Source organism: Pagrus major, chromosome 24, assembly GCF_040436345.1.
Source record: "Pagrus major chromosome 24, Pma_NU_1.0".
NCBI lineage: Eukaryota > Metazoa > Chordata > Actinopteri > Spariformes > Sparidae > Pagrus > Pagrus major.
The window spans coordinates 4,218,240-4,233,149 of record NC_133238.1 but is presented as its reverse complement, the minus strand read 5'-3'; the positions used below and the strand labels follow the sequence as shown (position 1 = coordinate 4,233,149).

Below are 14,910 nucleotides of genomic sequence, written 5' to 3'. Positions count from 1 at the left end.
TGTTGGTAATGTTATCTGTATTTTTAACGTAAATCCATGCAGCACAGACATTCTGCAGTTATACAGGACAATCCATGTGTCCGACAATGGCCTCAATGGACCAGAATGCAATGTGGCCACAGCAAAGTCAAATATGCTACATGGGTGAAGGATCACACTTTACTGCCTTTTGTCTGCAGAAACACAAACGGATACACTGCAGCTTCATTTTTATTGGACTCAATAAACTTGAGGGTTATTACAAAAAAGATGTGTAGTCGTATTTAGGAATAATTACTGTTTGGAGACTGAACTGAAGTGAAACGAAGCCCAGTGTTGTCTCCATTACTGACTGGCCAGACCTCTCAATGTGGGCACACAGCACCTCCGGCCTGGTAGTTAGTATTTGCTTTATGTATTAGTTTAGCAGTTGTGCACGAAGAGGAGCACTGCACGAAGAAAAAAAAAGTGCATCTATTCTGATTTTACCACAAATAAAAGTTTGGATTTGCAAAAGTAACCACTGTGTCGTCTTCCCCTTTGTATGTTTCTTTAAAACCGTTGGATTTTATTCAATGCAAAGATGCGAACTGACATAAGTTTTCCTTCTGGAGGAAGAAACACCCGGCGTCACATCAGATTCTGCTCTGATCCGGAGCCGTTGAACGATGGGAGGAGAGCTCAGAGATGACTTTTGGATTCAAAGTTTAATTTATTTTCATTCCTGTTCATCAACCTGACTGCAGCAGTGATCTGCGGAGGAGACCGCCAATGTCAGATGTTTAAGTACTATGACTGCCACCTTGAGCTGGAGGGGAAATGTACTTTTTATAACAATACAGAGGAGAGGGGGAAAGAAGAGAGGGAACTGGAGTCTCTGGTGATTGCCGAGTTCATTCAGAGGCTTGACTGAATTTAATCACACAGACCCTTAGTGCGTGCAGTTGCTGGCTGGCTAACAGACTTATTGCTTATAAACAGAAACGTGTTCTGGGCTGGTTGGAGTGAATAAATACCCGGGTTTCGCAAATAAAAAAAAATGTGAAAAAGCATAAACTAAAATATGTTGAAGTTTTGATTACCAATTGATACGCACTGTTACCTTGAATAAAATTACAGACCATTACAGAAAAATGGAAGTATACAACTCAAGAAAATAACAAAGGTCTATTTGTTTTTAGACATTTTAATGCAGAAATGTTACATATGACATCTTTAAATGTGTTTATTTGCAGTTAAATACATTCTACAGGATTATATGAAAAATATTTCTCTCTAGATTGTGTGTGAAACATCTGACCCTAACCTTAATGAATGGACTTTGAGCTTGCTGCTGTTCCCTTCTCATCTTTTTATTATAAACTAATCCGACAATAAAATCCAACTATTTTAACTCATTTAAAAGCTTTTGCTGTGAAAAGTTTAATGTAAATTTGAAATGTCATGGTTCACCTACAGTTACTAAAACTTCTACCTAACCTTGCTGAATGTTAGCAGTAGCTAAAGTAACCTTGTTACTTGAGCGTATGTCATGTAATACATGAGTCTTCCTTGTTTTGAGCTGACGACCACCAGAATATCAGGTGATTGAATTCACAAGTTACCTGCAGAATTTGATCTCTGAAGGAAACACTCACAGGGAAATAAGAGATTTTTAAGAAAGAACAGTCACAACTCTCTCAGAGAAGCACCAACACAGCCTAGCTGCGTCACACTAAGCCTTTCAGCCAAATTTCCACAGTTAACTGTATATTGTCTTTTTGCATGTTGGTCAATTGTTTAATGGAGCTTTCAGGTTTCTACCTACTTGCATAGAGTATGTTTAAGCTTTAAACAAAAAAGACCACTGATCAACATTAGCTGAATCAATAATTATGTCACGATAAAGTGCATTGATTTCCAGGTGAAACTTTGCTTTGGTTGAAAGAAGGCGCTGCCTTCCTGTTGTCTGGCACTTCAGGGCCTGTTGGTCCAACAATCACTCAGACAGTTAAGAATAAAACTGTGCTCATGTGTTCAGTATTCATGAGTTGAGTTGTAAAGCAGCCATAATAGCCTCTGAGTTACCCAAATATCATGTAAAGTTATTTAAATCACTGCTCCATCTGTCAGTCAAGCAGCAGGGCACAGCTGAACCCACTTATTTGTTGGTAGCTTTTTCAAGCTCATCTCTGATTGGTCCTTGGTCCTCGCTTGTGTCTGACCAGAAGTTTGGGTTGTCTCGATACCAATTGACTAAAAGACAAACACAAAACACAGGAATCAAGGATCACATCATGTACAGGAAACCAAGGTGTAGATTTCTCTTCTTGTGCTCATCCACGAGTTTCCTGAGGAGGTCATTGGAGAAAGGATTACGGACGATAGTTCTGGTACTCGGCAGAAGTAGTGTAATTAACAAAATACCACAATAACTGAGGCACTGGTGGCACTCAAGGCTTTAGAAGCGTTAGCTAAGTTTTAGTTTAGTTTAGTTTATTTGTTTATTAAGACATGGACAATCTCCTTTAATAAACTTTACAGTAAAAGGAGCAGCTTTAGCCTTTACGGCTAATTTCCCGCTGTAGTCCCCGGTCAATTGACAGAATAGACAATCTTGACTAGCTAATATTACAAGGGGATGCAAGGGATAAAAAGAACGAATGTGGAAAATAAATACAAAGAAGTTAAATAAAACCAAATTAAAAAAATGGTACATACAAGGCATGGAGCGGCAACAGATAATGACTACGTCACATATCACGTTTGACGGGGGTTAATGTTTGCAGTTATAGTTGTCTGATAGCTATGTTTTGAGGTGTTTGGTGAAGGTGGAGTATGTAATTACGTCTTTGATGATGGCGGGCAGTGAATTCCAGTTTTGTATGGCTCTGACTGAGAATGATGATTGACCGAATGTGCTTTTCCTGAATGGGGTTACAAGGTCACCTCTTGTGGTGCTTCTAGTGTTATGACTGCTGTTATGTTGGATTATAAATGAGCTGAGAGGGGGAGGGGCGATGTTATGGAGGATTTTGAAGACCAGGCAGATGTTTTTGTATTTAATTATATCTTCCCAGCTCAGTAGTTTTTTTAAAATGATGCAGTGATGTGAACTGTTAGGCTTTTGATCCAGTACTTTGATGGTTTTTTGTAAAGGGTTGCTAATGGTTGTAATGTTGAGCTGTTAGTCTGTCCCCAGTTTGTCCCCAGCTTGTCAAACAGTATGTGAGATGTGACGTGATCATGGCATCCATAAACAGTTTTGCAGCATTAAAAGTTAGTGTATTTCTGATGTATTTAAAATTGGCCAGGTTAAACTTGACCCTATTGCACACTTTTGTAATGTGTGTTTTAAAGGAAAGATTGCAGTCAACGGTGATGCCCAGATATTTGAAATGTGGAACAATACTAATGTTTTTACCGGAGATTGTAATATTCGGGATGATGTTACATTGAATTTTAGTGAAGAACATTCCTACAGTTGTATTGAGGTTGAGTTGGAGGCAGGAGCGCTTTAGCCAGTTGGTAATTTGATCCATCGCTGTGGTGAGTTTGGCAGCAGCCAGTTGTTTCATGCTGGCATGCACATATATTACTGTGTCGTCCACATACATTAGAGTGTTGATTTCCGGGCAAACCGATGGTAGATCATTGATATATAGACTAAACAGAAGTGGGCTGAGTATTGATCCTTGTGGTACTCCAGTGTGGAGGTTGAGACTCGGAGAACGATGATTGTTCACGGAGACGTGTTGATTTCCACCATTTAGGTATGACTCAATCATTTTGCGTGTCAGTGGGGCGAAGTTAAATGCAGACAGTTTGGCTATTAGGATGTGGTGATTGACAGTATCAAAGGCCTTACGAAGGTCTAAAAATACAGCCAACCACATCCCCCTTGTCAGCCATAGCTCTGACCTTTTCTAAAAAGAGGCAACTAGCTGTTTCAGCGGAGTGATAGGCCCTGAAGCCGAACTGCATGGGGTGGAGAGTGAATGGGCCAATATTGAGGAAGGGACAAGCTGCTCTGACACACATTTCTTGGCAACCTTGGAGATCACAGGTAAGATACTGATTGGGTGGTAGTTGCAAGTGGTCAGTGGGTCATGTGACTTAAATATGAGAGTTACAATTGCGGTTTTCCAGGTAGTTGGGAAAATCCCCTGTAGTATTGACTGGTTGATAGTTAGTGTGATGGGGTAGGCTAAATGTTCTTTAAGGGATTTAAGCATTTTACAATCCATACCATAGATATCCTTCGCCATAGAAGTTTTGAGAGAGTTAATAAGTGCTTGGGTTTTAAATTTAGAGATGGGTTTGCTGTGGAAGAAAGGCTTGCTTTCATCTACTTTAAAAATATTTATAGTTGTTTGAGGGAAATTTTGTGTGATTTCAGTGGGGGCTAACAAGCGGGCTAACAATAATAATAGTGTTGGCATTATTGTATTAATAGTGGTTGTGTTCCCACAGGATTAGTCAGTCTTGCTTGTAGCAGTCCCATTGTGTAGCACTTGCTATCTTTAGTATTTTTGCTTAATTTCAAAATCCCTCTGGACTGATTGCAGTGGATTCAGATGACCTGAGTGCAGGGTGTGGAGACTGGCTCCTAATTAATGACTGCATTCCCCTCCTAGCCAATCAGGGTGTGACAATGCCCTATTTGTGAAGGCTTAAGAGAGGAGGGGAATGGCACACAGGTGGCTCTCATTCTGAATCTCTCTCTCCCATTCTGAATCTGTCCCTGACTCACTGAGAACCTCATTCCTCTTAGACTGCCAGCCAGAACTTCTGGTCTGTTTAGGCCCTATGCTGTTTTCTTGGCAGCCCCACGTCATTCTAGTGAGGAAACTGTGTTTATTCTTGATCCCCTTGAAACCCAAGCCTCTATACAACTTCAGTTTGACATATATACATACATACATACATACATACATATATATATACACACACAAATATATACACATATACATATACATACACATACATATATATACATACATATATACACACAGGTAGTTTGGGTAAAAATTTACCCAAAATGTAAAAAAAAATTTACACCCTGCCTTCTTGATATAGATATTTTGTTTAAATCACTAGAGACGTGTGTGTGTGCGTGTGTGTACTTGATACAAAGTGGGGACTGGTTTTTAACCACAGAGTGAGGACACTTTGAAAAGTGAGTCCTCACAACATCAAGGGGGTGTTTGAAGTTAGTAGGGTTAGGGCAAGGGTCCCCAACCTGCAGCTCTTTTGCCCCTCTGCAGTGGCTCCCTGTGGCTTTGACATTTTACATGAAAATGAATAATATATTTTTTTTATCATCACTTTTTTAGGCCTACAGTGATTCTTACATTCTCCGACAGTAAAAATGTGCAGCCAACACACATAATTGCATCTGTTCTATCAAGTTGTGATCAATTGAATGATCCTGAGTTAATATCATTGTGTTTTATGCTCAAGCCCGAGGGTTGATCGCTGTATGTGGCTGAGGATAAAAAGGACTAACTCACACTGAAATGGACTAAAATTTATTTATTTTTTTTGTATTTTTTGTATTTTTTTTTTTACTGTTTTTTAAAACAAGGCTGCTGCTATGTGTTTTATTTATTATCAAATGAGGCTACTTTTTATTTTGTACATTTTCACAAACACAAGGAGGACTTAAGTAGGTCTGCATGTATAGTTCTGACTTGCTACTCTATTTCTATTTATTGTAGGCTAGTTCTTTTATTTCCAATGCTCATTCAAGCCTATTAATAATCTTGATAGGCTAATTTAGACTTTCTAGGCTAGAGAAATGCATTAATTTCAATGAGGGCCCTTAAATCCATAGAGGTATATGTGTGTGTTACTGTACCAGTCTGTCTGATGCCTTCAGCCCAGGACATATGAGCTCTCCAGCCCAGATGCTGCAATTTCTCACATTTGATGGGGTAGCGCAGGTCAACATGTGGCCTACAGAGCAGAGGTCAAAGGTCGGTGTCAGTGTCAATTAAGATATCTCAATCAGCTCACTGTCCTGACAGGTTCATGCAACAAATGTACAACTTGTCAAACTGGCCTTGGTAAGGACACGTGAGGCTGTTTTTCCTCATAGATTTGATAGATGCTTCAGTCTTTGTGTTAATAGTAATAATAACAGTCATTTATTTAATTCATCTTTATTTGTAGAGGGACCATGTACAATATTAAATATAAATGTTGCCAATTGATGCATTGTACCAGAGTTAGTCCCTTGACACGTCATTATTTAAACTTCACATATTTATAGAACATCAATGAAAAAAAAAAACCTATAGCAAACATAGCACAGTATCAGTACATCACAAGCACAAAATACACACACACATACACACGCACACACACACACTCAAGTTGAAGCGCAGGTGGCTCCTGTAATCAGCCAGCTTCCTTGATGTTCTTTCATACTCCTTTAACAACCATTCACACCTGGGCTCACCTAGCTTTAGCAACCCCAATGAAGGCCTGTTGGACCAACGCCCCACAAGTTGCCCTAACAACTCTGAAAGTCAGAGCTCACGTGTTCTTAACGACTCTGAAAGGACACTCCCACACAGAGTTTAAAAGCCTGCAACTCCCCTCCAGTTAGTTAGAACTGAAGAAGCCAAACTGAAACGAGTCCAGTTGTCTACGATACAGCACCTAGAACTTCCATCTTGATTCCTGCATTAGATTACTCACCTGTCAGGCACAAACTCCAGCCAGTCATTCACCTCAGAGTCTGGAACATTCTTGACCTAAAATAAAACAGTTTTAAGAATAATAACCTCGTGCAATAACCTTTTTTCTTTACAGGAAGGATATCTGGCAATCTTATGTATTTCTGTGTATTTTCCTATCAGTTGACACACAGCTCGTTCCATACCAACTCAATTACTTCAGGAGATAAAGCTATAACTTCTTAATATCCTCTATGCAATGAAAAACAGTAAAAAATAATAATACATCCAGTTAAAAATAAGAAAATAGCTATTTTGTTAGCTGAGTGGAAAGCTATATTTAGCAAGATCTGTGGTACTCAATTTGATTACTGTAAAGAACTGTGCAACAACTATTTACATGAACACATACTGCAAATCCTTCTGAATGTTTCTTGGATGTCTAGTACAACATTTCAGCTCAATCCGGTGAAAACTAAATGATAACTGAGGCTTAGAATACTCCTAAAAAGATGGAATTTAGCTCTGAGGGCCAAACTTCATATATTCATAACTAAAAAAGTATTTGGAGTACAGCTGTAGGAATTTGCAAGGCACTATGAATTTCATTTATTTTGTTAGTGTGTGAAAAGTTCTGAATTTTGTGTCAGCATGGAGTGACCCAAATCTGGATTTTCTGAACATTTGCTACCTCCTGCTACATGTTTAAATTACAACAACAGTTCCTAAACACACCATTGTAACAAGTTCCCTGGCCAGTTGTATGATGGGTATCTCACAGCTGGTTCCCACATTGTAGATTTCTCCCACAACCCCTTTCTCCAGAACCAGCAGGAAGGCACTGATGGCATCATCGACAAACAGGAAATGGCGGGATTTAGGAAGGGTTCCCTGGATAGTGCTGCAGCACAGAGAAGGAAAAGAAACCCAAGTCAGAATGTACTACAACCCTGATTCCTATAATGCTGGGACATATACTCAATTGAAAGCAGAACAGGCAATTTACATTTACATTTAGGGCATTTAGCAGACGCTTTTGTCCAAAGCAACTTACAATAAGTGCATTTGTCACAAAAATCGTGCTGGTCGGGAGGTGAAGGGACAGAGAGTGCTTAAAGAGGAGGAGAGGGAGGATAACAGAGTGAGGAGGCTTCCTCAGGCAATATATTTAATATTTTACCTCATCAACTTCATTGTTTTTTGTAAATATCTGCTTATTTTGAATACAATTTGCAATTGATTACATTCTGTTCAGTTTCCCATTTTGTTTGGAATCGTGGTTGTATTTTAGACAAATACTGTAGCTGGATTATAACAACAAGGTTTGTAAGTGTAAACTCAAATAAAGTTCAAACACACCTACCATTTCTTGTTCATCTGCAAGAGGGTGAGAAACCTTGGAATGACCTGAAAGATCAACAAGATGATTGGTGGTTTTCAGTCAGAGAACACAGCAGCATTATCACTGTAAGATGATGTTGTGTTGAATTTAAATAAAGTCAAGGATGACTCTTGTTTACGTGGTGGGTTTAAAACCTGCGAAACTTTTTCCAACTGAAGATTAACTGGTTCATATCAAGTACAAAACACTGCATCATTATTCTTTTGGAAGAGGTTGTCTAACCTCTTTAAAGCAGCTAAATGAGGTCAAATGGAGTACAATAGAGTAAACGTAAGTGTTATAACGGAAAAGAAACACAGCAGATAGAATGTTGTTACATAACACTGCAAAGATCTTGTACGGGTCCAGTTGTGGCTTCAAAGTGTTAAATTGCACAAACGGACCAATCAGAGATTAAACCCTTATAGGAAAAGAACCATGCACCAGTGGTGATGCTTGGGGGCGGCTGTAGCTCAGGAGGTAGAGCGGATCGTGTAGTAATCAGAAGGTCTGGTTCGAATCCCTCGGCTCCCCCAGCTAGATACTACATTACTCCAAATTGCTGCTGATGAGCAGTTGGCACCTTGCATGGTAGCCTGTGTTGTAAGTGTTGTAAAGTGCTTTGAGCGGTCTGTATACTGGAAAAGTGCAATAGAAATGCAAGTCCATTTACCATTTGGTGAGAGGATTTATAAGCAAAGTGAGCCAGGCAACAATCAAATCTATCCAGGACTAGAATTACCGCTTTGTGGTCGTATACTGCCACACACCAATCAAGTTGCAGTTCCTGAGCTGTAGCGTTGAATAATGGCCAGAATATTGTGATGTCACAGTGAAGTCGGACTTGTTAGACAAGTAACAGAAGAGGTTTTGCGATAGTTATCAGATGAATGACCAAAAATGTGTTGTGTCAGATAACAGTGAGCTTTGACCACCAAATTCTCATCGGTTCAGCTTTGAGTCCAAGTGGACGTTTGTGCCAAAGTTGAAGAAATTCCCTTAAGGCATTCTTGAGATATGTCATTCACGAGAATGGGACACAACCTGAAAACATGTTGCCGCTGTCACCGGCATGGAGGCACATAAATGACCAACTGTTGTCGGTTGGGGTTCTGTACCTTCTCAGTGTACTGCCTGGGCCCGTAGATGTTGTTGCTCCTGGTGATGATGATGGGAAACTTGAGAAAGATCAACAGAGCAGTATTTAACATGGACTAAACCTGGATTACTGGATCAGCAGACTGTAAAATCGAATCAGATCTGAGACCAGTTTAAAGATCAACACTAACAAAACAGGCAATTACATAGATACATAACCTCTTTTTAACCTCCTGCTTCTGTGAATTGCAATTTCTTCAAATTTTTATCAACTAATTTTTGCTTTATAATTATTTTTAAATTTTTCTGGATGTCTTATTTTTTATTTCTATGCCCCTGTAATGCTCTTTGAATTCCCTTGTGTCTGAATGGTGCTATAAAAATAAACTTGCCTCATCCTCATCTAATCTGATACACTATAGGTAGTCATGGCCCTGAAACTGAAACATCCAGCTGCATCTACTAAAGCAAATCAAAGCTGAACTTTTCTGCTACATTATTCCAACCCATGTGAACATGCACTGGAAAAGCTAAATATGAAACAACAACAAAAAAACTAACATGGCCGCTGCTCATATTCACACATTTTTAATGGCAACATTAGTCCATTACAACTTCTGAAAGCCCAAGGTGATGTCATGATATTGCTCACTTTGTCCGACCAAGTTCTCACAATTCAGCTGCTGAAACTGGAGAAAGTTTGTGATTAATCATTAGAAAACATGCTAAAACCAGTACAACCTTAATAGCCATGTGTACCTTATATTTGTCCCAGTAGGATCTGACCAGGTACTCTGCAGCTGCTTTTGTAGCAGAGTATGGGTTGGAGGGCCTCACTGGACTGCTCTCATCAAACACCTGCACAGAGCAAACACACAATATCCCAGTTCATGAAAATAAATCACTAAATGACTCAAAACTTCAACAGTCCATCAGTTGAAAATCCACTGACCGCGTCCAGACTCGCTCCGTACACTTCATCAGTGCTGACATAGATTAAACGTTGCAGCTGGTGTTGGGCCTGATGAGCAGCTGCAAGTAAAACTCTGGTTCCATCGATATTAACACGTTGGAAGCTAGACGGAGTTTCAAACGACGACTCTGAGCCAAAGAAAAAAAAATTACTTAAAAGATTACTAAATCAGTACAGTAAATTCTGCATGTAAGAAAACTAGAACAACTCCTGCTCACCGACGTGCGTTTTGGCCGCCAGGTGGAAGATCACATCAATGTTTTCTGTGTTGAAGATGTGCTTTACCAACCGAAAGTTACACACATCTCCCTGTTGAAGAAAGGAGGTGATTTAGAGGAACGTTTAAGAGATTTTCAACCAGCTTTGTATCACCACAATATTGGAAGTTTAATACTTATAACGAAAGACAGAAGTGTATCTTTATGATGTATTTATTGGTATTTAACAAAGCAGGTTTATCTGAGATCACTACATCAGAGAGTGTACTCAGAGTATCTCTAGTTTTTAATACACATGTCAGCAGCACTCACTCTGATAAAGGTGTAATTCGCTCTGTCTTGAACACTCTCCAGACTCCTGGGGCTGCAGCAATAATCCAGCTGAAGAGATCACAGATCAATGACACATGTTTATGCTACAGTACATACAGCACACAGGAGGTCAGAGGCAAGTATTCACTGCCTTCTCAGAGTGTTATATTAAGCTCTAAATGGGACAGTAGCTCAACACTGAATAATGTACCTCTATATATTCATGGACAAGGACAGTCAGCTGACTCTAGCCCCTTTTAGTTAGAAAATGCACCACATTTGCAGCCAGGTAAAGGCTGCAATCTGCCGTCTTGTCTATGTGAAACGGAGGTGTAATATTCCTCCTTTGCAAAAAAGCCGCCACTGGGGTAGGCGTAATTATGTGACGTGACGTAAAGCACAAAGTTGGGCGTGAACAGTGATGAGTGATCTGGTTATTGACGATTCTCTCAGCTGTGATTGTTAGCATTTCCTGGATCTCAGCGGCTTTCCAGTTGCTCATCTTGACGTCCGGCAGACCAAAACAGACCCCCAATATGCCGCGGTCTGTCTAAATTCGTGGACCTAGCCACAAAAAGGACAGCCAAATTGGCGGGTTGCTGTCCAGTATAAAAACAGCTACTGTCAGCTGTAACACACACAGAGTGTTCACTTACATTATCCAGGTTAATGATTCTCCAGTCAGGGTGTCTGTAGACCAGTGAACATACAAGATGGGAGCCACTGGAGAGAGAGACGGGGAGGTGGAGAGACATATGAGACATATGAGACAGAGCTAAACATTGTCGTTGACCCAACCGGCCTTCATGTGGGTTGCTAAGGCTAGGTGAGCCTAGGTGTGAATGGTTGTTAAGCTGTCTGGGGAGGGAACTCAGTACAGCATTGTAGGTGGGTGATAAGTCATGTCTTAGGCCACCTCCTCTGTTCAAAGACGGCTGTTCCAGTTGGACATAGATGGATTCTTTCACTCCTCTTTCAAACCATCTGTCTTCTCTGGCCAAGATGTTTACATTGTTGTCCTCAAAGGAATGATTTTTATCCTTGTCTCCAAGTTTGTTGAGAAGGCACAAGCATCACAACACACTAAAGGTAAGGAACAGCAGACATGAAAATTCCAAACTTTACAGAAACGTCAAAGCAACTTGCATAGAACAGAAGCTCTCACCTGGATAAATAAGGACATCAACAACACAGCACATCAGGACATACAAGAGAAGTGGGTGAAGAACTTGTCCAACAGAGAGCTCACCCAAACGGAGAAGGAACTTTGCAGTAACTCCAGAACAGATACCGGTAGTAGATCTCATCACAGCAACAGAATCAGCCATCAGAAACAACAAGCTGGCAGACACAGAGGCAGAACAGCTACGATTGAAGGTATCAGCCGCTCTTGCTAATGCAAAAGTACCCCCCTCCAACCTCACTACTGAGGAAAGGAAGGCCCTGGCATCACTCAAAGAGACCAGAACATCACTATCTTGCCGGCAGACAAAGGGAGATGCATTGTAGTGCTAAACACAGCGGACTACCACACCAAAGTCACTGATCTGCTTAGTGATACTAACACCTTAGAGACTCTGAGGTGAGATCCTACCAATAGCTACAAAAAGAAGGTTACAGAATATCTGCGAAAACTGGAAAAGGACAAAGCCATTGACAGGCCATTATACTACAGACTTTACCCTGGGGAAGCCATCCCATGTATCTGTGGACTCCCCAAGATACACAATGAAGGGAACAAATGGTTTATTATGATGTCACCTCACTTTTTACATGCATTCCCACTCAAGAAGCTGTTAGGATGGTGAAGCCTGCTACAGGACAGCACTCTGTCCAGCAGAACCAACTTCACCACAGACCACATTTGTGCCTTACTGGACCTCTGTCTGACAACCACCTACTTCCAGTACAGTGAAGGTTTCTACAGACAGAAGCACAACTGTGCCATGGACTCACAGTGTCTCCAATAGTGGCCACCCTCTACATGGAAGAAGTGGAGAGCAGAACCTTGATTACCTTCACAGGAACTGCTCCACTGGTTCAGGTATGTTGACAACACCTTGGTCAAAATCAGAACAAGGGAAGTGGAAGCCTTCACAGAACATATAAATGCTGTGGACAAGAACATCAAGTTCACACGGGAAGATGTCAGAGGAGACAGTCTGCCCTTCTTGGACTGTGCAGTACACATTGAAGAGGCAGAAGCCTCAACATTGAGGTGTACAGAAAACCTACACACAGATTAATACTTGCTGTATGACTCTCATCACCCACTGGAGCACAAGCTGGGGGTCATCAGAGCCTCGAACCATCAGGCTGAGACCATGCCCACTAAGTCAGAGGGGAAGGCGAAGGAACAGAAGCACATCAGGGGAGCACTTAAAACATGTTGCTACCCAAACTGGACTTTTGTCAAAACCCTTCTAAAAGATCTAGAGCAGACAGAGAGGAGGAGATGAGAAAACGTAACAACGTGGTCATTCCTTATGTTGCAGGAACATCTGAGAAACTCGGACGATCTTAAATAAACATCATATCCCAGTTGACTTTAAACCTACCAACACACTGAGGCAGAAACTTGTCCATCCTAAGGACAAAACACCCAGGCATAAACAGAGTAATGTAGTTTATGCTGTTCAATGCAGCCAGGACTGCACAGATTTGTACATTGGGGAGACAAAACAACCTCTCCATAAACGAATGGCACAACACAGGAGGGCCAACTCCTCAGGTCAAGACTCTGCTGTCCACTTACATCTGAAGGAGGAAAATCATTCCTTTGAGGACAACAATGTAAACATCTTGTCTAGAGAAGACAGATGGTTTGAAAGAGGAGTGAAAGACTCCGTCTATGTCAAACTGGAACGGCGGTCTTTGAACAGAGGAGGTGGCCTAAGACATGACTTATCACCCACCTACAATGCTGTACTGAGTTCCCTTCCCAGACAGCCTAACAACCATTCACACCTGGGCTCACCTAGCCTTAGCAACCGACATGAAGGCTGGTTAAGTCAACGACCCACATGTGTCCTTAAGGACTCTGTAAGGACACTCCCACACAGAGTTTAAAAGCCTGCAACTCCCCTCCAGTTAGTTAGAAGCCTCTTGAATAAGAGATGAAGTGTCTTCAAGAAACTGAAACACGTCCAGTTGCCTACGATACCAGTACTATGAATCCATTATTTATATATTCCGTATTAATTTTCGAGCTGGACTGACATCAGTGTAACCCACTGTAGTGTAGTATTTGAGAAAGAAAAATTACAGCTCACCAGTCAGCTAAGTCTGACATAATGTTACTGGACACATTTCATTCTAAGCTTGAACTGTAATAGAGAAAAACTGTAATAGTTTGGTTGCAGGTGTCGAGCGAGCTCAGTGTGCCGGTAATAACTAACATTACACTAACATTACACATTAACTAACATCCTGTTTATCCATATGACTTCATTAGCAAGGTGAACTCACATGAATCCTGAGCCTCCTGTCACCAGCACGGTCCTGTCCGAATCCATCCTCTGGTCCTCAACACTGAGCACAGGTGGCTGTCACTGCACATTCAGCTCTCCTACATACATAGTTACGACATCTTCATCGTTTTTATACTCCGTTATCGAGCCTCTAGCTAACTGTTAATACAGGCAGGTTAGCACAGCACTTCTCTATTTCCTTACCACAGTAGAAGCATTGTTTGGTGGGCGACAGTCGCCGGCCGTTTTACGGCAGTATTGACACGTTGAAAATGGGCGGAACATTTATCACATGCAGATTGGTTTCTACTCTCTCATTGGTTGATTCATATGACGGAGTGTACCACCCGCTGTTCGATTGGGTGAATCCAACATCTATTAAACTGTCAACGCTGCCCACTGGGCAAGGCAGTCATAGGTAGTGTCAAGGGAGCTACAATAGATTTGTAACGTCCGGAAGTCATTTTCAAAATAATTCAAAAATAAAATAGAAATAATTCCTTTTTAAAAAATGTTTTGTTTTTGTTGGAATGTTCTTACTATCTTAAACTGTGTTTTTCGGAGGTTCGAGTAGTTTATTTGGTCAAGTGTCGAATTACTGTTTAAATCTTAATATACATGGAAAATAAAGCGTATTTTAAGATAATATACTGCTTTTACGCAGTTCAATGTTGCAGGCTATACACTGAACTTTATCTTTAGCTTAACTTAACACAAAAAATTGCAGTGATTGAAACTAGGTGTTTTTGCGATGACTCTGTTCATCAGAAATGTCAGTTGTTCTTCTAGTTTTCCTCAAAATCAGACAGATAGAGCT

The 14,910-nt window shown here is 40.7% G+C and overlaps 2 protein-coding genes across 5 annotated transcripts in view; one reads left to right on the top strand and one right to left on the bottom strand.

The window, feature by feature from the left end:
* LOC140992050 (ATP-dependent RNA helicase DDX3X-like) overlaps nt 1-499 on the top strand; it is a 32,124-nt gene extending 31,625 nt beyond the window's left edge. For all 4 annotated transcript variants that reach the window (XM_073462278.1, XM_073462277.1, XM_073462276.1 and 1 more), the window contains one exon: nt 1-499. This exon is cut by the window's left edge and continues 8,997 nt beyond it. The gene's annotated coding sequence lies outside the window, so the exon portion shown is untranslated.
* Nucleotides 500-1,149: 650 nt separating this feature from the next.
* LOC140992052 (dTDP-D-glucose 4,6-dehydratase-like) lies at nt 1,150-14,331 on the bottom strand. The gene is made up of 13 exons (XM_073462279.1): nt 14,298-14,331; nt 14,092-14,191; nt 11,280-11,346; nt 10,624-10,692; nt 10,312-10,402; nt 10,073-10,221; nt 9,880-9,978; nt 9,141-9,200; nt 8,005-8,048; nt 7,377-7,542; nt 6,664-6,719; nt 5,819-5,916; nt 1,150-2,214 (listed from the first exon to the last, which is right to left on the bottom strand). The coding sequence occupies exons 2-13, from the start codon at nt 14,136-14,138 to the stop codon at nt 2,120-2,122; spliced, it is 1,041 nt and encodes a 346-aa protein (XP_073318380.1). The 5' UTR covers nt 14,139-14,191; nt 14,298-14,331; the 3' UTR covers nt 1,150-2,119.
* Between the last annotated feature and the right edge of the window lie 579 nt (nt 14,332-14,910).